The sequence below is a fragment of the Solea solea genome, chromosome 2 (genome assembly GCF_958295425.1).
Source record: "Solea solea chromosome 2, fSolSol10.1, whole genome shotgun sequence".
NCBI lineage: Eukaryota > Metazoa > Chordata > Actinopteri > Pleuronectiformes > Soleidae > Solea > Solea solea.
In genome coordinates this window covers 24,018,645-24,046,631 of record NC_081135.1, presented here as the reverse complement: position 1 = coordinate 24,046,631, position 27,987 = coordinate 24,018,645, and the positions used below count along the sequence as shown (strand labels likewise).

The 27,987-nt window shown below is 40.1% G+C and overlaps 2 protein-coding genes and 2 long non-coding RNA genes across 4 annotated transcripts; 2 read left to right on the top strand and 2 right to left on the bottom strand.

Moving 5' to 3' along the window:
• The first annotated feature begins 2,071 nt into the window (after positions 1-2,071).
• On the top strand, positions 2,072-3,291 carry LOC131455478 (claudin-10-like). Its single transcript, XM_058623130.1, has 5 exons — positions 2,072-2,303; positions 2,412-2,573; positions 2,640-2,721; positions 2,868-2,975; positions 3,057-3,291. The coding sequence occupies exons 1-5, from the start codon at positions 2,072-2,074 to the stop codon at positions 3,289-3,291; spliced, it is 819 nt and encodes a 272-aa protein (XP_058479113.1).
• Positions 3,292-6,249: 2,958 nt separating this feature from the next.
• On the bottom strand, positions 6,250-10,066 carry LOC131455209 (uncharacterized). Its single transcript, XR_009239779.1, has 3 exons — positions 6,830-10,066; positions 6,475-6,757; positions 6,250-6,377 (listed from the first exon to the last, which is right to left on the bottom strand). It is a non-coding gene; the product is annotated as an uncharacterized LOC131455209 (long non-coding RNA).
• Positions 10,067-10,163: 97 nt separating this feature from the next.
• LOC131444755 (uncharacterized) lies at positions 10,164-15,855 on the bottom strand. Its single transcript, XR_009233768.1, has 3 exons — positions 13,235-15,855; positions 12,265-12,342; positions 10,164-11,808 (listed from the first exon to the last, which is right to left on the bottom strand). It is a non-coding gene; the product is annotated as an uncharacterized LOC131444755 (long non-coding RNA).
• Positions 15,856-15,937: 82 nt separating this feature from the next.
• dnajc3a (DnaJ (Hsp40) homolog, subfamily C, member 3a) lies at positions 15,938-27,939 on the top strand. Its single transcript, XM_058615370.1, has 12 exons — positions 15,938-16,462; positions 17,621-17,731; positions 17,832-17,956; positions 18,464-18,538; positions 19,384-19,536; positions 19,636-19,817; positions 20,860-20,979; positions 21,753-21,858; positions 21,949-22,069; positions 25,661-25,793; positions 26,221-26,369; positions 27,388-27,939. Exons 1-12 carry the CDS (start codon positions 16,381-16,383, stop codon positions 27,531-27,533), a joined length of 1,503 nt encoding a protein of 500 aa, XP_058471353.1. The 5' UTR covers positions 15,938-16,380; the 3' UTR covers positions 27,534-27,939.
• Positions 27,940-27,987: the final 48 nt, after the last annotated feature.

The window sequence follows — 27,987 nt, the reverse complement described above, 5'->3', positions numbered from 1 at the left end:
TAGGTATGAGAGTGGGTGGTTGCTTGTCAATGTATGTGGCCCTGATGGACTGGCGAACTGTCCAGGGTGAGACCCCGCCTATCGCCCTATGTCGGCTGCAGAACCCCCCACGATCCTCATGTGAAGGATAAAGGAGGCACATGATGGATGGAATAAATACATTATCTGAGGTAGAAAGCTTTACAATATTATAGATAGAAGAGAAACGCAAGAGGTTGATGATGATGATGATGATGATAACTGCATCACATCTTTTGGTCAGCGATGCCCAAAATATGTATGTATAACTTCACATGTTGAACTAGCTTTGCTACAGCCAGAGAAAACTTGCTAACAGCTAAATGTATCAAGATATCGCGGCGTTCATACTGACCATCTCAGGGTGGGCACTGGTGTGATTTAATGGGAGCCTCAGTGTTAGCACTGGAGGGTTGGCTCTCTTTTGTTTTGTATGCTTGGTGTTTCTAATGGGATGGTTTGTTTGTCTATGTATGTCTATGCCCTGTGATGGACTGGCAATCTGTCCAGGGTCACTGTCCGCATGCTAACTTAATGCACATCAGATAACATCAGCGTTTTTTGACCCACTGTTTCTTGAGATGAAGTAAGCATGATGTAACTGTAGATTCTTAATATTTTAAATACTGACATGTGACTCAATTAGGAAACACCGCAGCATTGCTTTTGTCTCTAGATATGAACTGGGAGCTGCTGGGGAGGTTGGAGGCAGCGTGTTCTGTTTCTCCATCACAGAGGGGACACGGAATGTTTCCAATGATATAGAATAATATATGTTCTAAACAACCTGTTCTGTACATCCATTTTGTTGAGTCATATAATGTAGTTAGTTGTCAGATTTGTAAAGACAAATGTGTGTTCTGTAGCTTCACAGCCACAGTCAATCACGACATAATAACAAAGGTGCAGCCTCACATTGATATCACCTCATACCCAAGAGGGCACGCAAACCTGGAAACCAGAGGCTGCCTCCAGACTACAGCAGCCCTTCCAGGATCCAGAATACATATGTTTGAGGAATGTGAATATAAAACAGTTGATGTCACTGGTAAATCTTAAAAGGTATCACCTACAATCTCTGACAGACATAGACCAGTACATGAAACTTATTCTCCCAAGTTTATACATTTCTAAATTGATTTTAGAAAATGAATACATTCCATACAACTTCTGCATTTAACAGCTCTGCATATTGTTATACTTTGAAAACCTCATCATTTACAAAAAACGATTTGTCTCATATTTAGAGAGCTAAAGTCCAAAACGTGTAATGTCTACTCTTTTATTTATTTGATTTAGCTGTCGTGAAATAACTTCATACATTCAAGACATTTGCTGTTTGTATTTTTTAATGGTAAACAAATAACAATTGTAGGTAATCTGCACATACTGTGACCCAGTTGACAATGTTTCAAATGGTCTCAGACAGACATAACCATTAATTCTGTACTAAACTTTGTACTCGTTTGTCAGCAGATGGTGTTATGTTTTTTCTTCAGTATTCCTCTGTTTACACTAAAAATGTTTACACTTCATTTATTAACCTTTTTTTAATTAATCAAAAACGTCATTATTATTATTATCATCATATAATGCTGGGCCTTTAATCACCTATTTCTTAAATGAATATACAGTATTATCTGCTTTTTTTCCATAGATTACCAAAAATACCGTGTGAGTGTATTCTACTCAAAATGACATCATTATTTGTAAACCAACCTGTTCACATTCATGAGTGATGTGTCTTGTTTTGTGTGTGCCATTGCCCACTTTGAACTAAGAAGTAAATTGTACACAACCCATGCTGGCAGACGAGAATAACCGCAAACACATAATCAGGGTGCCCTTAACAAGCACAGTGAAGATAGTTGAAGGCAAAACATGTGATGATATACACAAAACATCCTTTACCCTCCTCTTGTGTGCAAGTGTCTGTGGCCAAGCCCCAAACATGAGTGTTTCAGACTGACAGCACTTGTCACACATGTCCCGAGCTTGTGTCGTGGCAGGGATTTGTCCTTTCTCGGACTAGGGCTTCAACTTTGCGACAAAGATGGGTTACAGGACTGTGGTGATGTACATGGAGATTGGTTGCTTTGCGGTCTGTGTAGCTGGATGGATCCTGGTCTGTTCCACAATGCCAACAGAGATTTGGACTTGGTCTGAAGTGGACAGCATAGTCCTGACCACTTCAAACTACTTCTCCAACTTGTGGAAGGATTGTATCTCTGATTCAACAGGAGTGTCTGACTGTAAGGGGATTCCATCAATGCTTGCACTGAACTGTAAGTGAAACACATTTCAGCACAAGACATGATGGTGGTCAAATGAATTTAACATGTGTACCTGCAGTTTGTAGAGGTACTGAACATGTCTTTGTTGCTCTTGGACAGGGGACATTCACATGTGCCGAGCTCTCATCATCATCTCTATCATTTTGTCCTTCTTTGGATCAGTGCTGGTCTTAGTGGGAATGAAGTGCACTAAGATTGGGGGAACCGAGATTGCTAATGCAAGAGTAACCTTCGCTGGGGGGATGAATTACCTTATTGGAGGTGAGACATTACACAAAGAGTTATTTTACAAAAGTAAGCAAATGATTCATCTCTGTGTTGTTTCAGGGATGTGTTCTATGGTTGCTTTCTCCTATTATGGAAACAAGATCAGAGCAGAATTCCAAGATCCTAACTACAGAGCCCAGAAGTAAGTACAATAAATAATAAATATAACAAAGTAGTTTTGTTAACGTGTCCTTCTATGAGTGAAGAAGTGCACCTTAAATGATCATTCTGTTTGTTTTACTTTAAAACATAGGACAAGATCATGAGTAACCCTTTATTTATTGGCAGGTTTGAAATAGGCGTTGGTGTCTTTATTGGCTGGGGAGGCTCCACCTTACTTGTTGTTGGAGGCCTTATTTACAGTATCTTTGCAGGGAGGGAAGGATGTCGTTCAAGGTAAAAATACTTCTTTTTTTACACAACCATAGCCATACATCTGCCTATACAGAAAAACTAATTATTTTATAAAAATTTCAGCTCAAAGCACTACCCCGGCTACCAGTACGCTGATGCCTACACGGGTGCCCCAACAAAAAGGGAACCCGTGTATCTGGCTCGCACCGAGGTGAGTGAGAGTCGAAAATCTAGAACATCCAGTGGCAGCAGAGGCAGCAGCGTCTCTGGGCTGACCAGCATCACCAAGGCGACGGATAGCAGCGGATCCGGGGTCACCAGTATCACCAAGACGACAGCTAGCAATGCATATGTGTGACTTGTCTCGTGGAACTTGATCATTTGCTATGTTTTTCACAACAGTGGGTGGCATTAAGTCTTTTCGTGAGCTTTAAAAGTAGCCTTTGTAACAGGAAAGCACAAGTCTTACTCTAGATAATTATTAACATACTCTAAAGTAAAGCTGCAATATGGAATTTTCTTTTTTAGGGTTCGAGCACAAGGTGCTTAGAACCATATATATATAAAGGCTAGATGTCTTATGACGGAGTGTCGAACATCCGCACAGGGCGGCCATCTTGCCACAGTAAGCTTGCTCACCCATAACGTGTTGTACTGGTACATGGACTTTTTAAATAACCATAACTTGCTCAATTTTCTACCGATTTTCAAACGGTTTGGTTTGTTATAAACGTCAGAAATGTAGTTATGACACTGCATATTTATTATTACATTACATGTCATTTAGCAGACGCTTTTATCCAAAGCGACTTACAATAAGTGCATTTAAACATTGGGGTACAAATAAGAGCTAGAAGTAAGAAAGAGCTTCAAGTAAGCCAAACTATGAAGTGCTAGTCATAAGTGCGATGCAGAAGTTTTTTTTTTTTGTTTGTTTTCCCCGGCGTCGTCTTAGTCAAGGTAGAGTCGGAAGAAATGTGTATTTATGAATAATTATAACCATGAGCTTCAAATAACATTAAACAGAACAGAAAGGTGCAATTAACACATACAAGGTACATGTTTACTTTAAACAAGTAATAATTAAAATTATTGGAAGACGTCTATATGAAAATATTCAATTTCTAAAACACTTCACATCTTCAAACTTGGTGAGGTCACTGTGGACAAGTTGAGGATCTAAAGTTGCTGAAAGTTTTTTAAAATGTCGCATGGTGTACGAGATAGGGAGCACCAAAGTTGGCGATAATTCAGATTTTTCACAACAGACAACGAAACTCTTATAACTTCTTGCTGATTGATGATGGGTCGTTGCTGAAGACGACTATGTTGCTGAAAACAGCGCCTCCTTGTGGAAGTAGAAAATACTAAAAAACAAACTGTTACAACTTTGCAAATCCTGGTCCAATCTGAACCAAACTTGCTAGGATTGATGATAGTCTGGCCCTGAGGCTGCTTGTATGAAAAGTCAATTTTGAAAACTGCCCCCTGGTGATGGCACACAGATTTACACTTAGTTTTAGATGCTGTTCTAACAGGGATTGTTGTAATCAACTAAAATGTGATATGTGAGACCCCAGACCCGTTCTGAACATGTCTGTAAAAGATTACCTCCCCACAAGAAGTAGAAGCCGGAAACAGGAAGTAAAGTCTAAGGTGGGCACACAGAGACTCGCGAGCCCTCAAGCTCCAACCCATTCAGAACCGCTTGCAGTACTAGTTTTTAAATTTCTTTGTTCCATAGAACACAAATCATTAAAACCAATTCATTTTGTGGACAAAACAAGACATTTGAGAACATCATTTCCAGGTTTGAGAGACAATGATCAACATTTTTCAACATTTTCTGGTCCAAGGAATCGAAAAAAATAATTGACTGGTGAATTGATTAGAAAAAAATAAAATAAAAATCAGCCCCCTTCTCCACAAAACCATTGTTGGTCATCTCTTTCTCCTGTTGAATTTATAATGCACTGGATGCTGAGACTGGAAGAATCATCTCCTCGCCCCTCTCTCCATCTTGGGCCACCAGTGTTTGCAGCTTGCAACAAGCCACCGACTTCTTTGTCTACCGCTCAGTTGTTCCAAGTCTGATCTTTACTTTGGGAATCATCTTGTATATCTGTACCTCACACATTGGCGTTTTATTGAACTGTTAACATTTTCCTGCACTAATGTGTGGAGCATTATCTGGCTGTGATTCATCACATCACCTACCTGAGGCTGAGACAATCAGAAATATTAGAATTGCATGTGTGGCTGCTCATATTGCTGCTGGTGTTAGGTAACACAGTTACAACACTGTAACGCTGTTCAAATAACTATTTGAAAGAACCTTTCAAAACAACTCTACAAAGTGCTTTCCGTAGTAGAAAAATAAAACTTTTAAGCGTAAAATGGTAAAGACAGAATTAAAACATAAAATGAAAAACCAGATGAAATAAAATAGTAAAATTACATCTGTAGTTAAAAGAAGGCATTTTAAAGCAAAGTAGTCTAATGTTCAGTGGCATATTTTTATGCATTAGCCATATTTAGTGTTAGTGGCTAGAAGTTGTGAGATGGGGCAAGTAGCAGCACCTTGTACAAATCCATATAGGGTTTGAGTTTTCTGGTTAAGATCAACCGAACACTTGGAGCAGTGTCAAAAGGTGCCAAGTCTACAGTAACAGATCAGTGCAATTCCTTTTAAAAGAATTCCACATCTTTAAAAAAAAAATACAAGTCAACCATAAAGTTAAGAACAAAAGTTTTACTTTATATAAAGAAGGCAATAAATACAAGTTTTCAATGTCTAACATTACAGGCTGAAAGTAGCAGTGTCTGTACACCATCACCATCTACAAGTGATGTGATTTACACTACAAACCTTTCCATTCCAATCCTTTGTTTCGGAGGAAGATAAATGCATATCATGACAGGCCGAGTCACAAAATCAGATGGATCCTTGTCTGATTTTGGAAACTGCACAGCCATGGTATGCCAATCAGTCAGGATCTGTGGCCAGATTTCCTCACACACAGAGAAGAAGGGGAAGGACAAAATGCCTTACCATGTTACGAGTCGACTCAATTTACCTTGTTCTCTGTTGTGTGAAGAAGACCCAGCTCATAAAATCTTGACTAATTTAAAAATAGAGCAATTAAATAACTCAAACATCGATGCTGTTGGGTCATGCAGAGGGCTTGCGATCTTTTACAGACTGAAACAGGCTGAAAGTAGCAGTGTCTGTATTTAAGTGTGGTGATGCATCACATGTACAGTGTTTTGTCATGTGTGGTTGTGGGTCAGTGGGGACGGGGGGGGACGGGGACGGGGGGAGGTGGGGGGGGGTTAAAGTCCATTAAAAAAAAAAAAAAGTTTAAATCTCGTTGACCATGTCCTGTTGGGCAGAGTGACGTAGCAGCCATTGAGGCATGTGTACAGTTTGGCAAGGTCCAACATCTAACAAAAAAAAAAGAAGAAGAAAATAAGAGTCAGCACACTTTAGTATTAAGTAAATATGGATTAAACATATTGAGTACTATCTGAAAGAACGTACCTGAAGACATCCTGTGGAAAAGGTTGGTTCATCTTGGGCGAAGTCCTCGTCGTAGAAGGGTCGGTTCATCTTGGGCTAAGTCCTCGTCGTAGAAGGGTCGATTCATCTTGGGCTAAGTCCTCGTCGTAGAAGGGTCGGTTCATCTTGGGCGAAGTCCTCGTCGTAGAAGGGTCGGTTCATCTTGGGCTAGGTCATCACCGCAGCCATCTAGGACGGGACTTCTCCGGGTCGTGGTGTCCAACATGGAGTCCTCTGATCCAGGAATGCGCTGCAGCCTTCATCTCTTCAAAACAAGGAAGAATTTGATAAGTCACATGAAAAAAAAAGAGAAGTGACAAATCTTCAGGTAGCTCACCTGGTCAAGTGTGACAGGTCCTCACATCCAGTCAGAGCTCACCGATGGATGCCCTCCCTAACCTATACCTGCCTTTCCTGTCCTACACTGAGAGTTACAAGCAATCTTTGCCAGCCATTTGGGATGATGCTAACCCCAATGTTTTGGTCGGCTGCATGAAAAACTGTAAATCTACCAGTTACCCAGACAAAAGTTCCTTCTGATTCTGTAGCCTCGCCACAAAAAGGTCTTCTGCTGAAACCCTCATTTTGCTAAGCATGAAATCAATTCCACTTTCCTGTCCTCAGATCTCATTTTCTCTCCCTGCAGCCTTTCAACAGCCATTGCTGTTGAAACATCTGCAAGAGGCAGCAGTTTCACAATTCAGAGCTTCTCGTGTGTTTAGCAAGACGTGGCACCAGAGTATTGACAAAGCAGACACCTGAAAATACTTGACCCCAATTTAAACAAATGCTTCACCATCTACAAGTGATGTGATTTACACTACAAACCTGTCCATTCCAATCTTTTGTTTCGGAGGAAGATAAATGCATATCATGACAGGCCGGGTCACAAAATCAGATGGATCCTTGTCTGATTTTGGAAACTGCACAGTCATGGTATGCCACTCAGTCAGGATCCGTGGCCAGATTTCCTCACACACAGAGAAGAAGGGGAAAGACAAAATGCCTTACCATGTTACGAGTCGACTCAATTTACCTTGTTCTCTGTTGTGTGAAGAAGCTCATAAAATCTTGACTGATTTAAAAAGTGAGTAATTAAATAACTCAAACATCGATGCTGTTGGGTCATGCAGAGAGCTTGCGATCTTTTGCATGGTTTCCCAAACATTTAGAGGTCAGGTTACTGACCCCAAGAATGTCAAATTCAATGATTTTTTTCTCCTAAACTAATGAACCATTTGGGTAAATTAGATCAAGCATTTAAAAGGTGTTTACATTGTTAGTAGTCTAATGAAACTTCTAACCAAACACATGAAGATGCAGTGAATCAGGATACGGCTACCTTTAGCAGATGCAACAGCAGCAGTGGGTGGTGGAAGGCTGCAGGGAGAAAAAAATTGATATGGAGACAAGTTGGAGGAATCATTTAATGCACAGCTCAACAAGAGTTAAAGCGGAGAGAAACTTTAGGGCAAGTCTACAAAAATCAGAGGAGGAACTTCGCCAACACATCTAAGAGATAGCAGTTTCTCATGCAACCAACCAAGACATTGGGATTAAGCATCTTCCTAATGACTCTACAAGCTGCCTAAATTGTGAAATTTGAAAGAAAGTCATGGGTAATAACGGACTACAGACACTTGTTCGCTGAAATAGCTAGTGTATGGTGAGGTGTTAACCCTAAATCCAACTTTGGGCAAGCCATAAAGTCCTATCATTTCAACCAGCTGCCAGCTTCGCAAATAAGAGGCAAAAGACCACTTGTGTTTACACGTTTACATGATCACTGTTAACCACAAAGCTCCAGACACCAAGTCAATCCAAGAAACAAACCAAATAACGAAAAATTAATTAAATAGCTGCAGCTGCTCACTCCTGCTACAAGAGAGTACTTGCACAACAGTCTTGAACATAAAGCCAAATTCTGTCTGAATTCAGCCCACAGAATAAAGGTTTTATTTCAAGTCATCGTATCGAATGATAAAAAGTTTGAACATTTGGCGCAACTTTCACTTAAATAATCCGAGTTGTCTCTCTGCCAGGTTTGTGTCCTCCTAAAGAAAAGAAACGCGCTCTAATCCTGCAACCTACAATCTAATTTTTGAAAGAAACTATGCAGGATAGCCCTGCATCCCTTAGGCGAGTAACGCATAGTTTTGCAGGGGAAGATAAAAATCCCCTGCTGGGAGGCCTCCCAACATAACGCGCAAAAAGACTATGAACACAAACAAGTTCAACTCCTTTAGAGGGAAATAAACTTGGCGGAGTGAGACAAGTCAGCATTAATATTGAATTCGATTTCAGTTAGCGACTACAAAGGCTGATGACAGTGCGTAAAGTTTAAGACTGGATATCAAAAGTGTGCCAACAAATGCCAGATTTAAAGTATATCATAACATTATACATGGGCTGAATAACACCTACAATCTCATGTGACTACACTTGCATATAAATCAAAAGTTTAGCTTCACAATAAAATCAGGAACCAGTTATCTTATCAAAGCAATTACCAGTTGAGAATAAAGGAAGACCTGGTCTAGCTCATCATAATCAATTACTACATTTTTACAGCACTTTGAAAGAAGCACTTTGATGCGTTTACTACATGATTCATCAGCTTCCACGTTCGTCAACAGTCCAAGTTGCAACTATGATAACTGAGATTCAAGACGAAAATTAAATTTTTAAATTAAAGCCATTTCAAAATAAGGTACCAGAATTTCCTGCAGAAATCAGACGCCTCAACACTAATCAACTTTTAAATCATCCATTTAAATTGAGACTAAAAAAAGTGACTAAATCAAACACACCGGACAGACAGACGGATACCAGACACACAGGACAGACTGACAGAGACCAGACACACGAGACAGCCAGAAAGACACACAGGACAGACAGACCAGCGAGATGAGAGAACGAGAGAGAGAGAGAGACAGACAGACAGAACAGCGAGAGAGAAACAGTGACACATGCCATGACGGCAATCTTGGCATGCGTCAGTGTGTAAATAAAGGCCTTTGCACTCAGTAACGCAAAACTAAAACATTTTGATTAATGTAACGCCATTGTGTCAGGCATTGTAAATGTTTAGATGCAAATTAACTTTATAAATTGAGTGGACACGATTTACCAACAAAGATCATGTGGCAAAGGCCTTTAATTCTTACCTTAAGGCAAAAAATGTACCTGTTTTTGAAAGAATTTGAATTTGCTTGTTGTCTAATTGGTGCGCATCTTACCAGTCTTGCAGCATAAATTTTGTTCACCTTTCTGGTGCAGTAAAGTCAATTGGAGTGTTAGTCTTGGTCCAAAGGTCAGATAAACGTCAGTCCAAGTCAGACATCACACAGACACACACTCCAAGTCAGTCATCACGCACGCACACACACACTCTCCAAGTTAGTCATCGTGCACACACACACACCCCAAGTCAGTCAGCGCACACACACACACCCCAAGTCAGTCATCGCGCACACACACACTCCAAGTCAGTCATCACGCACACACACACTCCAAGTCAGTCATCGCACGCACACACACACACACACTCCAAGTCAGTCATCGCGCGCGCACACACACTCCAAGTCAGTCATCGCGCGCGCACACACGCACACGCACACACACACACACACACACACACACACACACACACACACACACACACACACACACACTCCAAGTCAGTCAAAACACACACACACAGTAGGAAAAACAGATCAGAAATGATAGACTGGCATGAACACCAAGACCAAGTACAGTCATGACACAGTGGCCATGAAGAATCAAGATTCAGGTCAGAGCAGGTATAGTAATGGCACGGCGGCCAAGCAAGAAAGAAAAACTGCACTTACCATACCTAAATTTTACCTAAACCTAACTAAAACGCAATCTAATTAAGATGGACATGCAGGGATGTCGGTGCTCCTCTTGACTGATGCTAAAAGAAAAGTACAGGTTAGTTCACTTACTGTGCATGGACGCGGAAGGCACCCATGTTTGCCTATGTAAAATGACTATACGCGCAAGGCCAGACGTACAATAACACAAGTAGACTATGAAGGCGCGGGCACAGTTAGCGATCAAGGCCGACTTGCATTAAGGGACGTATGGCCATACAAAGGCAATGGCAAAGCTGCCATCTAAAGCCAGGTACTGTAGATCACCAGGATCTATTTAAGCGTTCTAGGGCTAGCGGTAGATTAATGGCCACGATGGAAAAGAGAGAGAGAAAATAAAAAAAGGCACAGCGGCCAAGAAGTCTAAGCCTTGTGACAGTATACAAGTGTACAAGGCACAACATTAATTTTATTCGTACCATCTAGCTTTAACTGTACACCAACATCCATTTAAACCTCATTTAAGATCTGGTCCTCCAACATCCACTATATTTTAGTGCTAAAGAAAACAGTTCAAGTTGATTTTTTTTTTCCTTTTAGAAGTGAGGAAAGGCACGAGGAGGGCCAGGACAGATCGACACGGCGGCCGGAGGAGCGATGGCCCGCGGCCTGCGTGTAACTTACCGTCCTAAGAAACAGTTGGAAAGAAAAAGTGGTTAAGGGCACAGTGGCAAGGCAAGAAAACGCCTCCATAGAGAGGCGTGTTCTTATCTTTGCATGTAAATTGTCAGTGTGATTCGGTATTTAGCTGTGGCCAGCCAGACTAGCAAGTCAGTGGCCAACACCTAAGTACCTTCACAAAAAAGACCCAACACACAAGTTCTTTTTTGTTTATTCCCCTACTCTGCAAACCCTACCACACATGGAGGCCAAGATGGTAGCCCCCAGAGAAGAAATAAAAAAATATAGACTCACCCTTTGTAGACGGACCTAAAAAGGAAATGTTAGTGCATTATAACTTATCAAGCATCTAAGCCCTTCCAGACACCATATCTACTTTAATGTGAACTGCTGAACATAATCATATTCTCAGACCATTTTAACTATTCAATCCAGGAATCTCAGTCACACACACAACCCATTCATTCAGAGAGAGTATTTTAAAAACACTCCATCAGTCACCTCATTCTTTCAAATCACTCTCTCAGCAGTTCCACAAAAATACAACCAACAAGGACCAGATTTCAGACCACCCAATAAAGTGGACAGGAACATACAAAACCAACCTGTGGCAAATGCTCCATGTACAACCCTCAGCTATTTGACAGATTCAGAAGAAAGCAGGAGAATAGAAAGAACGTGGCCATGTTGGACAATGCAGATAGATGTAGGCACGGCGGCCAAGAAAGAGTGGGGACACAGCGGCCACCCAAAATTAAATCAGGACACCTACTATTTGACAATCTTCATGAAGATCAATCTGGGGGGAAAAAACAAACAAACAAAAACATGTTTGAGTCCAGTCTCCAGCCTTGACAATGTTCAAGTTCATACCATTACAGGTGTAAAATAACTAGGTAAGGTGTTCTACAATGTGTTTGTATGAGGAACAGACATGGTTCACCCAGCCTGAGATATAAAGACTCACTTTCAGTGAAAACATTGCTGCCAGCACAAATTCTATTCTAACAGTGAAACAAAGAAATTAACATAATCACAAGTGATGTAGAATAAAGTTGATTAAGATTTAACAAATGCCTTTTAAGTTCAAGTATAGAAATGTCAGTAGCCACACTTTAAAAACACAAAACTTAAACTTAAATTATACATGTGTGATTAAATTAATATGATATATTGCCATCAGTTAAATACCTTATGAAAATTAGCCATAACATTTTCAATGATGTAGTAAATTATATCTAAAGGTGTCACTCACCTTTTTTTTTTAAACTGCCTCAGCCTTTTGTATATGGCGGGTCTGACCAGGTCTCCGTGAGCAGGAAGCAGGTTGTTCCTTTAAAAAAAAAAAAAAAAAAAAAAAGTTACATTAAAAGTTTAGAATTATAAAAGATATGTACAGGGTGCGTACTTAAAATTTAAGCACTTTTCCGGCACTTTCACGATAAATTAGCAACTTTTTAAGGAACCTAAAGCTTATATATGACAAATACTCCTCCCTGTTTACATTCATTTTTTACTGTTGCTCTTTTGCAGATATGACAACCCAATTTACAAGGGAACAATCTTTTATGAATGATAAACACAGGATTTACCAGTAACATTAATTAAGGTTCCACTCCAGTATTAACAGAGCTGTGTTATTGTTCAAGTGCAAGGGTAGATAACGCTAAATACTTGAGACCTGTAGAGAATGTTTTTAAAAACAAAACAAAAAAAAACCTGCATACATATTGTCTGGATGTGTTCCATTAAAGTGAAATAGAAATAATTATCCTCTATTGTCGTTATAGCATTGCTAAAAAAAAAAAAAATCTAACGGTGGCCTAAGACTTCTGCACAGTACAGTAAAATCTAAAAAAATATTACAACTTAAAGTAGCTTTCTGACTAAAATGGACTATATGCAACAATGAAATGGTATTTACTGCAACTGCACTTCAAATTGTTATTTCAAAAAGAAAAGAAACATCAAAAACAGATGATGGAAATATGACTACACTAGTGTAAGGAGAAGAAATGATAACAGAATAAGCCACTCCCCTTCCTTTAACATTTAACATTTTATGGACCAAACATGAAAATAAATGACAGGTTAATGAAAATAGAAATGAGTTGCAGCCCCATTTAAACCAATGATTTAACTGCTGTAACCAGACTAAACGGCTGCCAATTTAGATAACTGGCTGACGGAGTCACCATTAACATAACTTGACAAAAGTTACTCACCACACTGGACGGGACACCAATCTGGACCAGGTCGAACACGCCATCCTGGAGCGCCTTGCTGCGTTTCTATACAGGAGCTGATGCACGCGGCCACCTTTTCGGCGTCTGACGTCACGCCGTGGTAGTTTTATTTTAATTTTTTTTCTCTTCTTTTTTTTTTAAAGTTCCCTCCTTTTTTGAGGTTTTATGGCGGTTGGTGCATTACCGTCACAAATTCCCTCCTCCCGGAACAGTTTCACTAGTTAAGCAGCGACACTTTTTTCGCGTCTTTTTTTTCGTTCCACGGCTCGTGCAGCTTCTCTTCAAAGTAACATCACGGAACTGTTGGCTGGACGAAGATTAAATAAGAAGAGGAGGAGGAAGCAATTAGCAGTCATCAGCTGATTGAAAAACACCTGCGTGAAGATGAGCAGGTGTGTTGTGTGTCACGAGTCTCCGCTTTATGCGCCTTCTTCTTCTTTTCTGAGGTTTTATGGCGGTTGGCAAACAACGATTTCGTGCATTACCGCCACCATCTGGTATGGAGTGTGGGTCGAAACGTTGATCAAACTGAACTATTACTAAAAAGTAAAAATTATCAAATAAATAATAATAATCATATATATATATATACAGATATACATAGGCAAGGCAAGTTCATTTGTATAGCGCCATTATTACACAAGGCAATTTATATAGTGCTTTACAGAAGCAAGTAAATACATTGGAAATTAAAAAAAATCAACTAGCCTATAGAAATAAAAACAGTTTAAAACATTAAAAACATTAAAAAAATTAAATCAAGCAGACAATAATTTTTCTGCATACTACAAAACACACAAAAAAAACAAACCTATATATGCATACCTATACATACACCATTCATATACACACACACACATCCTATATCCTCCCAATCAACTTGGTGGTTTTAAGAAACTGAAGTAATATCTTGTAACACTCACTCCGGTTCTTCCACAATACATCTACCAACTCCAATTCCTCATCAATGTCTCTCAACTTTTTAATCATTACTTCTCTCTCCCTTTGGTATTTCTGACATTGAAAGAAATCTATATTATTATGTACTGTTGCTGCTTTTGCCGCCTTGTCTGCTATTTCGTTCCCTTTAACCCCAATGTGTGCTGGTATCCATAAACATATTACTGTCCCATCATCTGAATTCTATATAATGTTTGTTGTATTTCTATTATGAGGTCTTGTCAGAATGGCTGGACTGTAGGCTTGTGATCAGTGTTGGGTAGTAAATTTGCTAATTTTCAAGAAGTTGCGGTAAGAGTAACATGTATATTGTTACTCCTTTTTTAAAATAAATATTGTCTGTGTTCAAACAATGCATAATCACATATTCATACAAATGAACATACAAATATTCATTATACAACAATAACATTGTGCTAAAAATGTGTGTCTCTGAAAATGAATGTCACATTTTTGCAATGTGATTTAGGTCATGCCATCACACACTATTTTGATGATCTAATTAAAATACTTATTGACTGAAATGCCATCTTAAAATACATTTCGGGTATTGTCACAATAACATTTCCTCTAAAATCATAATTGCTACGCTATATTGACCAATCATTTGTGTGTGTTTTCAGATGTCAAAAAGATTAGAAGAGAGAAAAATAAAGTACATGAAATATCATGCCTACTGTGAAAAATGTAAGGTGCATTTTTACCTGGACAAGGACAGAAACTGTTTTTGTGTCTACCACAAAATGAAATAAAAAAGCTGTTAAAGGATTTATGTAAAAAAACAAAAAAAAAAAAACTGCGTCAAGTGTTCTATATATTTTTTTTCTAAAATGAACATTGTTCTGAGTTTATATATTGTATTGCTTGCATGCAATCACATCTTTGTGACAATACTGTGGCAGGAACACATCTCACAGCCGACTGTTTATGAGAGGAAGGTTCAGACTGTGCCTTTAACCAAACCTCTGCAGACTGGGCACTTTCCCAGTAACGGTGCACACTCTTTGCACACCACCAGATGTCCACATGGGATGAACACACCTTACAGGTACGCTCCATCTGCAAACGCCACAGCTGCTCCTCCATAGGAAGTTCTGATAACACTTGGCTTGGTGAAGTTGTTTCGTTTGACTGAGCCATGAGATCTTGGAGCAGGTGGACATCGTTTTTCTGGATCCAGTTGCGAAAAACCCTTTGTCAGGATGAGCTCTATCATCAACTTGGCAGTTTGCTGCGGTGCACCGCTGTACTCCTCAGCAGATAAAACATTTTGCTCTCTCAAATGCTCCAACACTGGCTCCACGCTCTTCAGACACTGGATCAACACTGCCTGGTGTCTCTTCACAAAGGTGAAACCATCTGATGCCATTGCCTCTGCCAGCATCTCGCGCTCCTCTTCCCTTTTTTTGATCGTCAGCACTCAGAAGGTCTGAAACTAGCTCCTGGACTGTTCTGTAGTTCTCTCCACTGGTCAGAATCTTGATCTGGACTGTTTGTTTGACGAGACCCCTCTCAAAGCCCATTTCTAAAGCAGACTTAAGGTGGTGGAAGATAGCTGTTTTAAGAAATCAAAGTGTCCACGGTACCTTTTATCAAAATAACATCAAAGGTCCACAAAGCACGTTCGTTCCTTTCCTTGCAAGATAATCAAAGGCTTAAGGCCAACAGTTACAGTACCCTCGCAGATAACATCAAAGGTCATCAAAGTTGGACAACATTTAGGGGAAGGTTAGGGAAAGGGTTAGGCACTTAGTTGTGACAGTTAAGGGTAAGGACATTAGGAATGCATTATGTCAATAGGGTGTCCTCACTAAGATATAGAAACAAGTTTGCGCGCACACACACACACACACACACACTCACACTCACACACTCACTCTCTCTCTTTTTAATGCTGCCGTGGCTCCTTTCAGTTGAACCATCGGAGGTGGGCGGGGCTGTCCGGACCATCCAGCCAATCACAGTCACCCACGATCGGTCGGTTGCGTGTGTCTGCTCCTCTGTAACTGGGAAAAGAAAAGCAATGTGACAGACGGACAGTCACTCGTGAAAGAGTCCTGTGTGGAGAACTAAAGCGAACTTTTTTTTTTTAGCTAACGTAACATCAGCCGTAAAGTTAGTGGGTCGTCAGGATACGAGGACGACCGTCAGATCCACAGTTAACCATGGTTTCCATTGACCATGTCGCCCAGAGAGTACTGACATACATCCCATATGTACTTGTCTTGATTGACATGAGATATGAAGGTAAGAAGTAGATTGACTCTGAACGACCCCAACTGATGCTGTCAATACTTTGACTTGAGATATTCTGCTTTGTAGCGTTTGAGTCGCTGTTGTTGTCAATAGTAGCATTATTCAAGCTAGCTAGCCCTCGAGGTGAGCTGTCATGTGTGTTTTAAACTTTCTGTTTGCTCGTAGTGATGGTTTCCTTTGGGCTAAGCTAACCTGATGTTAACTTACATTATCCTGTTTGTGACAAGTCGTCATTCTTGCGTGAACTTAACGTTTAGTTTAGTTATGTACACGTTGTCGTTCGCGGACGTGAATGCTAGTGATGTGCGGTATACCGTCCAGGCTGGTATCAACGATACCAATATGATATCGATATTTGTGTATGCGAAATCAGCAATATTTCAAATTACAGCTTCATAATGAAAGCAAGATATCACTACTCTTTCTTGTTCTTTAAGTATTAATAGAATTACAGTACAATTTAAAAACAAACAATAGTAAATGCTGCATGTTAAATGATAGCATGTTTGTCTTAAAATGCTTTTTAACATTAACATTCCACATTAACTTTTGTTGTTTGTTTAGTTGCATGTTAATTGGGTTTCCCAAATGTTCCCACATTCACCTGTTTTTTTGTTTAGGAACAACAGCATATTTCATAACCGTTATTAAGGTACATTTTAATAAATTGGGATTCTGTAGCTTTAAGAATGCTGGGAACTCCCGTTGTTTGAACATCAACACACAAACAGAAGCTTAAACCACAGTTTGGAATAGTAATGAACTCGGTCAGGCTTGACAGCCTCCGTATGATGCCGACTTTGTCATTTCCCTGCTGTTTTTAGAGCACTTGTGTAAACTTGCATCAATAATTGATTAGACGGTATTAGATAGTCAGCCAATGCTGAATTGAAAAACAAAACAAAACAGATTATTAATTAATAGCGGACCTCCTGGGTTTACACAGCTTTTTTTTTATTTGCAACTCTGTCCAGTGTTAAATCCAAACCTCTCTAATAACAATATCTTTGAGAATATATTATTATTCCAAACATAGATCAATTAATTGCAAATTACTTACAGGATGACTGCTCACCACCGGTGCACAAAAGTATTACCTGTTTGTTTTATGGTTTGTTGTGGTCACATGCTCATATGTGTGTCTTCCAGGGGTGAAATGTGGTCGTGATGGGAGTGTAGACAATCATATAGAGATGGGGAAGAAACTGCTCGCTGCTGGCCAGCTAGCAGATGCCCTCTCTCATTTCCATGCTGCTGTAGGTAAGTGTAATAATAGACCTGCAGTTTTCTCATGTTTTTCACGTGGAAGTATGGCGGCAATTTAAACACTTGCACTCACGTTCTTATGCTCTTTTGTCAGACGGAGATCCAACCAACTACATGGCCTACTACAGGAGAGCCACAGTGTTTCTAGCAATGGGGAAGTCAAAGTCTGCGCTGCCAGACTTGAGCAGAGTCATTGAGCTCAAACCAGACTTCACATCGGTAAATTTTCACCCAACATTGTTATGCTGCACCCTCACCAAGACATCCGCTGTAGGTGCTGACACAGTAGTGTGAGAAATAGGAATTAGTTGACCCATTACAAATACATGGATATGACCTGTAAACATTAAATATCTTGTAACTGCATCACTAAGCACAAGCATAGAGCTGTCCCTACTGAGAAATGCATCACAAATAATGGGAATTAGTTCAATCAGCCACTGTTCATTAATTAATTTTCACAGAGCAAAGTGTCTGTCCTGTTTTAAAGGTTTAATATTTAACAATTTGTTTTGTCATTCAAATCTTTTTAAACTTTCAGTTATTCTCTGTAGTGTCATGGTGTGACATGGTGTCATCTGCACTCCCTTTTACTGTACAGTTTGTTTTATGTTATGTATTGAGACACAACTATGTGGGGAAACCAGTTAGCTGAGTGAATACATTTTCATTTTCACTCTTGTGATGAATAATTTCTCTCTCTCTCTCTCTCTCTTTCCCGAACAGGCACGACTTCAGAGAGGAAATCTCCTTCTGAAGCAGGGAAGACTTGATGAAGCAGAGAGTGACTTCAAGAAGGTGGTAAGTGAAACTTTGTAATATCCCGTTTGAACTCAGAAGTCAGATTAACAGAGTTCACCTATTCCATGAAGCAGGATTAAGGGAGAGTCTTGCTTATTTCAATAAGACTGGCTGATTTAAGGAGGAGTTCTGTTCCACCATTGTGGCTTAAATGAATCACTGGTGCTGTTGAACAAATCGAGCTTTGATTAGCTTTGTCTCCAAGAATGTGGAAAGATGGAAACAGATTATCAAAAGTTTGTCCCTTCTATTAAAGTCACTCACTCACTCATCTGGCGAGGCGAGTAGAGCCGAGTGTTGCGTGTGTGTCGTCAGAGGCGTGCGTAGGTGGAGCACGAAGTAATGTGTGTTTATGTACATTAGCGAGCCCCAGGTGAATATCTCTGTCACTCTGCATATTTCGAGTTATTCCTCTTATTGTGAGAGCTGCACAATAATAAGAGAGGCCATGTATCACCCTGCAGTGCTGTGAATAAAGTGCCGTTCTTCAATGCAGACGAAGTCCCGTGGTTTAATGTGTTGTTGCCGTAGCTAATCCGAGCTAAAGGAGCTAGCAGTCTTCGGAGGTCTCCTTACCCCCCCCCAGGTCTTATATAGGATGCAGGATGTTAATCTGATGACCTCCATGATGGAGATGATTATAATATCATGGGTGTAAGCGTGAAGGGAAGTGCATCCACTCTGCAAAGTTTACACTTGATTATTTTTAGAAATGTAAGAGCTCATATTGGAACCCACTGATGAGGACATTCTGCCTTGGTTACAATGAAGTTATTTCTCATGATAGACTGCTTTAATTACAATTAAAAGTAATTGATGCAACGTCTTGCCCCGCTATCTTCCAGATGAAGTCCAGCGCCAGTGACAAAGAACAGAAAGAAGCCCAGAGCCAGCTGACAAAGTCGGATGAAATTCAGCGTCTGGTGGCTCAGGCTCACAGCAGCTTCAGCAGCAAAGATTATGTGACAGCTGCTTCCCAGCTTCACACTGTCATTGAGGTAAGAGAATTACCTCATCGAGATTGCCAAATGTACCTGCATTCTCATGTGTAGTCACCAGTCCTGCAGTTTGTAAGAGTTCTTGTCCACCTGTGACAGACATGCGTTTGGGATGTGACTGCTCGTGAGATGCGAGCTGAATGTTTTATCCAGTTGGGAGAGATGGGGAAGGCCATCAGTGACCTTAAAGCTGCGTCCAAGTTAAAGAACGACAACACGCAGGCTTTCTACAAACTCAGCACCATCTACTATAACCTTGGAGACCACGAGATGTCCCTCAAGTGAGAACTTTTTTTTTTTTAATGAGAAAGCTCTAGCTCTAGCTATACTAGTATCAACATTTACCAGTGTAAAGCAGTGTGTCACTTTTAAATGATAGATTTCAGGGAATAGTGCAAAAGTATATTAACAGCATGAAGAAGTGATGTGAACAATGTAATAACTAATTCAAGTGTGAATCCTCTCTACAATGTGTTGCTTTTTTTAATTTGGACATGGATTTTATTGCATTTATATATGAGGAAACTGCTGTTGTTTCAAGTCAAGTCAAGTTGTTTCTTCTACCAGATCATACCTTAACTGTCTATTTAAGTGAAGGTCACTTTATCTACAAATGACGAATGATTTATGTTCATCTACAAAGTAAATCCATACCGTCTAAATAAAAGGCACTTTCTGTTCAAATAATCACCCCTACTCGTCATTGCCATAATTCAAGCGCGCCACAATAAATACCAAGCATTTTATCCCACAAAATCTAGGCATAATATTGTGTTTTCATTATCAGCAGAAAAACCAATACCAATACGAACCGATATATCAATAATAGGCTAATATCAGGCCGATATTATCGGACATCCCTAATTATTTTCATAATTGATTAATCTGTCAGTTATTTTCTCAATGAATCAAGTACTTGTTTGGTCCGTCATATGTCAGAACATTTTCAGAAATGTTGGTCAGTGTTTACTGAACCTGGAAATGATGATGTTTTTCAAAGGTCTTGTTTTGTCCTCAAACCAAAATTTGTCAGTTTTAATGATTTATTTGTTATATGGAGCAAATAAACGAAAAATATTCACATTTAAGAAGCTTAAAAATCAGAAAGCTTGTTTTAATAATTGAAAAAACATGAACAATCATTGCAGCCAATGACAATGACCCCAAACTTGAACAGTTTGAGTTAGTTCTGCTGCTGGGCTGTTGTGTGTACTTGTTATTTTCCCTCCACCCTGTGCACATCGGCAATAATACATGTTCAGTACAACAGAAATGTGTCCGCTGTAACCTCTGTAACCTTCCTCCTCCTCCTCTGATCTGCAGTGAGGTGCGCGAGTGCCTGAAGCTGGATCCTGATCACAAGCAGTGTTACAGCCACTACAAGCAGGTCAAGAAGCTCAACAAACAGATCCAGTCTGCAGAGGCACTCATCCAAGAGCAGAGGTGTGTGTGGGTGCGGCTGTGTCTGTCTGTCTGTCTGTCTGTATTCAGGCAGTTGCGCTGCAGTTGCAGTACTGGCTCTAGCACAACTGCTTCCTTATTGTAAGTCACCCCAGCTTTTTGATCTCAAAAACAGATGTAAATCCGTATTTCTGTGAATGGAAGTCACGTCGCAGTTGAAGTATTCAAGATGTCACATTCATATTATTAAACCAACCAACAGAATAACAGAGTGGTGTGATTATATATGGGTGTGTAATAATTGGCCAATGCCAATTACTAAAATAAAGACAGATATTGTCCCAATTAATTCTCTTAACTGATTACTCGGTCTACCTCCAGTAAGCAGTGCACAGATTACTACTTGAGCTGGGTCAAATCAGTGTTTATCATTTAATACAGGTTTTATGGTCCCTTATGTATATTATAAAATATATTTAATTTAATTTAATATAACATATATCAATTGTTTAACCCTGTGTTATTGCATTGTTTGTTTATCTTTTACTCTGTGTTGAGTATTGTGAAAATTAACTATTTCCTATAATATGCTCATTTGCTGATATGCCGATTTTCAAGCCCGTAGTGGGTGTTTCAGGCAATTCACCTTCATATTTTCATTGAACTTCTATTGTATCTTTAGCTTTTTTCATGTGTGAAAGTACATGGATCCAACTACAAAAAGGTAAATAAAGGTAATAAATAGTAAACTGTGGACATAACGATCCATGTTACGGTCTGTTTGTTGAAACATCGACTTGTTTCTTGCTCTTCAGGTATGAAGAAGCAGTGAGAAAATATGAGACGGTAATGAAGACCGAGCCCAACGTGCAGCCTTTCTCTCAGCGCTCAAAGGAGCGCATCTGCCATGCGCTATCAAAGGTAAGTACCGCCTCAAGGTTCATTAGCTCACCCCTGTGCTTTGTTACGCAGTGTATCGGACAACGGCCTTCCCTTTTGTGCTATGAGCAGGGCCAGCAGTCGAGCAGAGCTGTGTCGGTGTGTAGCGAAGTCCTGGAGTCAGACCCAGAGAACGTCAACGTGCTGAAGGACAGAGCTGATGCCCACATCCAAGAGGAACAGTATGAAGAAGGTACGCCCGTCACATGAAGCTGTATCTATTTATCAATTTGGTAAAGCCAGTCGGATAAAATGTCCTCACTTGGACTCTAATCCCAAAACCCTTAAAACCCTGAACTCTCACAGACTGTTGATATGTCAACTGCTAAGTGAGCGTTTGGAACTTTTGTTATTTACTTTTCATTGACTTGAATGAGGGGTGATTTAAATATCATTTACTCTTTTAATTAATTTACGTGTTTGAATGAAGCTAGCGAATATGTGCTCAGTAAACCCTTGTGTTGGTCTGGATTATATTGAGACAAACTGAGTGAATATGGGGTAATATTGACCTCAGCTCAGCTACACTAGAAAGCCTTAAATAATTCCTGTCATGGCACGAGTGAAACACAAGGGGTCCCTGTAACTCTACACAGAATTACCACTGTGAAATTAAAGTAGAAGTATCCTCAGCACACCAGCATCTTACCATCTGCTGCTTAAAATTCTGTCTCATTTGTCACAAGATGTTCACAATGAATTTAAATATGCTACTTAAAAAGTAAGCAAGTGTAGATGCATAAAACAAGTTTGGTTAAGTCTCATGACGATGATGCATAAAGCGTGAAGGAGGCAAACATCATCATCATCAGTGCTGCCCTGTACTCGTAGAGATTATGCTGAATTTGCAGCAGTTATTATCCCCTGAAACCAGTGTTGGCAGAGGCAGAATTAGTATGAAATGACAGTTTCCTGTATCTGTTGCTAAATCACACAAAGTCTCAGGGTGGCAGACGGTGAAACCCTCAGGAATAGTCACAGCCATCATTTTACCTGTCACCCGAAGGTCTGCTACCATCGTTCAAAGAAACCAAGGGATTGTTTTTATCAGTTTGTAGTTTACATCTATCTGCCAAATAAGTCTGAAACTGAACGTGTGTGTGTGTGTGTGTGTGTGTGTGTGTGTGTGTGTGTACGAAATACAAATCCTGGTATAGAATATTTTCCCATTTTCTCAGCTTCTCAGTATTTAACTATGTAAAACTCTCTTGGTGAGAGTTTAATTCCTGGCAGAAATCTTGAAAACTAACACGTATATGAGCAGATGAGTGAGGGAAAATGTGCAATTTAAGGGAAGTAAGGAAAGGAGCGGTGTAATTATTGTCATTGGAACCTGAGAACCCAGGCCTCGATTATACCACCATCACATTTTCATCACTTTTCTTTCCTCTACATCCGACTTCAACACTCGGATTGATTTGCACAGCGGAGACATAAATAAAACGTTAAGTAATAATTCATAACCTGCCAGGCTGATTCATTCATGAGTGGAGAATTTGTACGTCATTCAAATAATAGACTGCAGATCACATACCTGATACTTTGAGGTGGCCACATTGCACATAATCACCAGAGAGGAAAGGCAGTTATAAAGTACAGGCCTGCTGCTGTGGACGGGAAATCTTACGAAGAAATAAAAAGAAACAAAGGTATTTGTTCTGTCTTGATAGTAATGTTGTCCGAATTGGAACTAAAACAAACTAAAATACATTTATTTAATTGTATTTATTAGGATTTGTTTTGTTTTGATTGTGGCCATGGCTGGTTTACGACATTTGACATTTAATTACGTGGTACATACTTTTAGAAATGTAGGTCAGCGTAACGTCCCTGTAAAAACACATTTTGGGAAATGATTATGTTCATGTGCCACAAAAATGGCCAAAATTAGTTTGTAGCAGCTCCATTTGCAGCGTCAGACAAAGCACAAGGGATTAAAATAGCTGAAATACAATTAATCTCATAACGCAGTTAGACACACTCCAGCTGGCCACATGATACAATTAACCACACCTTGATTTGAGTGTTTTTATGATTAAGTTTTAGGATGGATTAATGCACAGGCTGGGAGTGGTTTGCTGCTGACCTGTGCAGATCAGTCAGTGTACTGCTGGGTTGCATGTGACATCCTCCCTGCTGAGACTCTGCTCCCATTGTGACACCAAAATAGCAAACTGGCACTCTAGAAGTCCAATTTTAATCAGACTAAGACAACGAATCAGTTCCGGACTAAAATTGAGCTGGTGTTAGTCGGACTAACCTACCTGGATAATGCGATTCATACTCCTGCATGTATGGCGTACTGCAAATGCACCAAAATGTCCTCCCCGGTCTTTGACGCGGAAGTAGAAGGAGACGACATATCACAGTTGGCATGTACGCCAGGTATGAAACATACAGAACGACAGCACGATCCATCTCATCTTCAATACGCACAAGCTTATGGAGAGACACAGCGCCACCTACGGAGAGGCAGAGTCACACATACACAGCCAAAAGAATGGATTTGCTCCTCCGCATGTATGCTCCGACCCGGCAAGGTCTCCGCTTGCCTGTCTTAGTCGGACTATGGTGTTAGCTCGATTAAAAACATGTGCATGTAAACACTCCGAGTAAAGAATGATAGCACTTAGGACAAGTGCTACAAATGATCTCAGTTGTCTCATGAGATTCATTTGAAAGTAAGTTTCGAGCTTTAAACATAAATTACAAGCTGAGGTCACGGAAGTGCCTTATGATAAGTTTCAGAACACAGAAAGAAATGAGTGGCATTCAAAAAAGATTATGTCATGTCCCCGTCTATGAATGCCTGTAACTCTAAACTCAATTTAGTTTTCACTTCTTTTTTTAATTCTTTATGTTGTATGTAAAAAGAGGGAAGCAAAACATTCATTGTCTAACACTCATGTGTGTGTGTGTGTGTGTGTGCGCACACGCATCCAATTAAAACCAACAATTTACACCAGCAACCCTGCAGGCAGGTCAGCCACCAGAGTAATGACATCCTTCACCAAAAACCCCATCAGCTCTGCAACCACAGGAGATGCTGGCTGAGTGAGCAACACATCAGCAGGTGTAGAACCCAGACCTCATGTGGGCTTTTAAAGTGTCATAACTCACCTCAGCACACCTTACAGGGTAAACAAGACTCATGGCAGCCAATACACACGCACGCACGCACATGCAGCCTGGAGCTGCTGCAACATGATCTGGACCTTGTGAGACTTTCTGAATGAATAAAGCAGTTTACTTGGTTACGTCAGTGCAAGATCAAGCACTTTCTGATGTTATGTAGGTCATGGTGTTTGTGAGAGTGCGGAAGATGTGAAGAAATGCACATTACTAATGATTCTGGCCACAATCGTTTTTTTTTTTTCTATTCTATTATTTTTAGCCAGCCTGGGCTTTTTTCCTTTACATCATTTCACAAGAAACATTTTATTCAGTTGGGGTCTGGCTCAAACGAGAGGCGTTTTAGGAGACCTGAAAAACGCCTTTTGAGATTTTGAGATCTGGGAGGCGTTTTTCAGGTCTCCTAAAACGCCTCCCAGATATCAAAATCTCAAAACGCCGGCCTCTAATTTCCGTCTACACGGCAAAGGAAAACAATGAAGTCATATTCCCATATTAACTTTCGTGCCGGATGTGGCCTTAATCCCACAACCTTGCAGCATTCATTGCCTTGCTCAAAGACCCTGCCTTCACACCTTTATGATTTACCATTGGCTGTTTTGTATGAATAGGCAAGATTGACTGATCCTATCCCTCCACTTTTATTTCGCAGCCATCAAGGACTATGAGACTGCTGCTAAACACAGTGAGAATGACCATCAGATAAAAGAAGGCCTGGAGAAAGCGCAGCGACTCCTCAAACAGTCACAGAGGAGGGATTATTACAAGATCCTTGGGGTGAAGAGGTGAGCACTGACCACTGGACAGTTCAAAAACTTGATGGGATTTTCATTTAGGGGATTTTGAGTGGAAGTTTTTTTTTTAAGTTGTATAATGGTTGCCATTCCAATTTGTGGTTTTTAGTTGGCATTGAATAGCCATTGTGCCACACAGAAAATCCTTACTGCACTTGAACATTGCAGTTTATCCCTTTTGAGCATTCAGTGTTGTAAAGCACGGCTGATAATTCAAGATGGCAATCAAATTCAAGGCAGCGGAATTGGCTCTAGCTATAAAAAGTAATGGTTTATTTTATTGGAGCCAGTGTGCTAACCCTGACGTGAGTATCATGAGGGGCCAGTGAATGTACTGAGGGAAAGTGAAAAAAAAAAAATCTGTTCTCTTTTATCTTAAGCAAATAAGCTGATCATTCTCTTCCCCCCGCGGTCACAGAAACGCACAGAAGAAGGAGATCATTAAAGCCTACAGGAAACTGGCACAGCGGTGGCACCCGGACAACTTCCAGGATCCGGAGGAAAAGAAAAGGGCAGAGAAGAAGTTTATAGACATCGCTCAAGCTAAAGAGGTTCTCACTGACCCAGGTAAGGAGTGTGGTCGTCCGCAGAGTCCAGAGGAGAGTTGCTACTGTCAGTCACTCAGTAAATGTCAGGCCTCTGGGGAACTGTAGTCAACAGCTCACTGCTCAAGTAGCCTGAGACATTTTTATTACCTGATGTCCAGAAGATGCATTTTTACTGGGCATTACATTACTGCTTCACTTCACTAAAAATGGTTTCATTTAAACCACCAGCGAGCAGAACTGTATCGTAGCAAATGCACAGGTTGTTACATTTGAATATTTATGCTTTCTACTAATTAGCGCATGTGTTGTTAACAGCTGTGAGGTTTAAAAGTTCTTTAAATGACTGTATGGACTGATATTAGTGTTGATAGATACTCAATTAATAGTGGTTTCCCTAACGTCATTGAGCCAAACAATTCTGAACAGAGCATTGGAGAGAAACTGTTTTCATTTTCATGTGAAGACGAGAATCTCTCTAATTTGCTTGACACGGCCTTTAATTCCTCTATATTATATATCTATATATGTATATTACCTACTATAATTTTCTCACATTACAGCGATTAAATCACAAAACGTCACTAGAGTGAGAATTTTTGCTTTCACAGAGAAATGTTTAATACGTCTAGACTAAACCCAACTTTCCCAGCATAAACTGATCACATGAATTATCAACATATTTGAACCCTCTTATGACCATCATGGTCATTTATTTTGATTTTAGGGCTGTAGAATTGTCAAAAAAAATGCTCAATGAGTGTGTGATCCTGCCCCCTTTTTTCCAAGATAACTTTCACTTTGGATTATCTGGGAGTTATTCAACCATTTAGGAATTAAGATACTGAGAAGCTGACGTCACAAACGTGTGGCGCGCTGGTGAATCTTGTCTGTGATTCCGCGGAAATCTTGAGGGCTACCGTAATGACAAGTATATAGGTGCAAAGCTCTATTTCTCTGCCTTCTAGTGTCCATCTATCCGTCTTTTACCACTTAACCCTCCAATGTTGCGCTGACGAGTTATTCTACATGTTTTCTAGAGATGAGAAGCAAGTTTGACCAGGGGGAGGACCCCATGGATCCAGAGAGCCAGCAAGGTCACCATCATCATCATCATCAACACTTCCAAGGAGGTTTTAATCCATTTGGTTCTGGACCTTTTAACTTTAAATTTAACTTCAACTGAGGAAGAGGCTCGTCACCCAGCACTACTGAAAGACTCCGTTTCTATTTTCCTCCCTATTTGAAAGGGAGACGGCCCGACGCGAGGAACGCCAGTGCGAAACCGTTCAAACGTGGAGCCAAACTGCCACTTAAATTCAGTGACCTTAATTAAAACGACGCATCACGAATGTTGTTGAATAAAGAGCATCCAAAGATTCTGCCCGGGGGAAGGACTGTTGCTTGCGCTCACGAATATCGGGTTACACGTGAAGCGAGTTCTGTCTGTTGATTCGACATGACCGTTTAATGTACACTATGCAGTTTGCATCCATTCAGAAGATTCCGTTTGTACACAGGTGCAGCACTATTTTTATACGAATGGAGTTTTTTCTGAAGTGTAAATAAAGAGCTATTTATGTACATTAAAATGAACCGAGGGTCACGAGGGATTGGACACATTGGAGAGGACGTTTTTT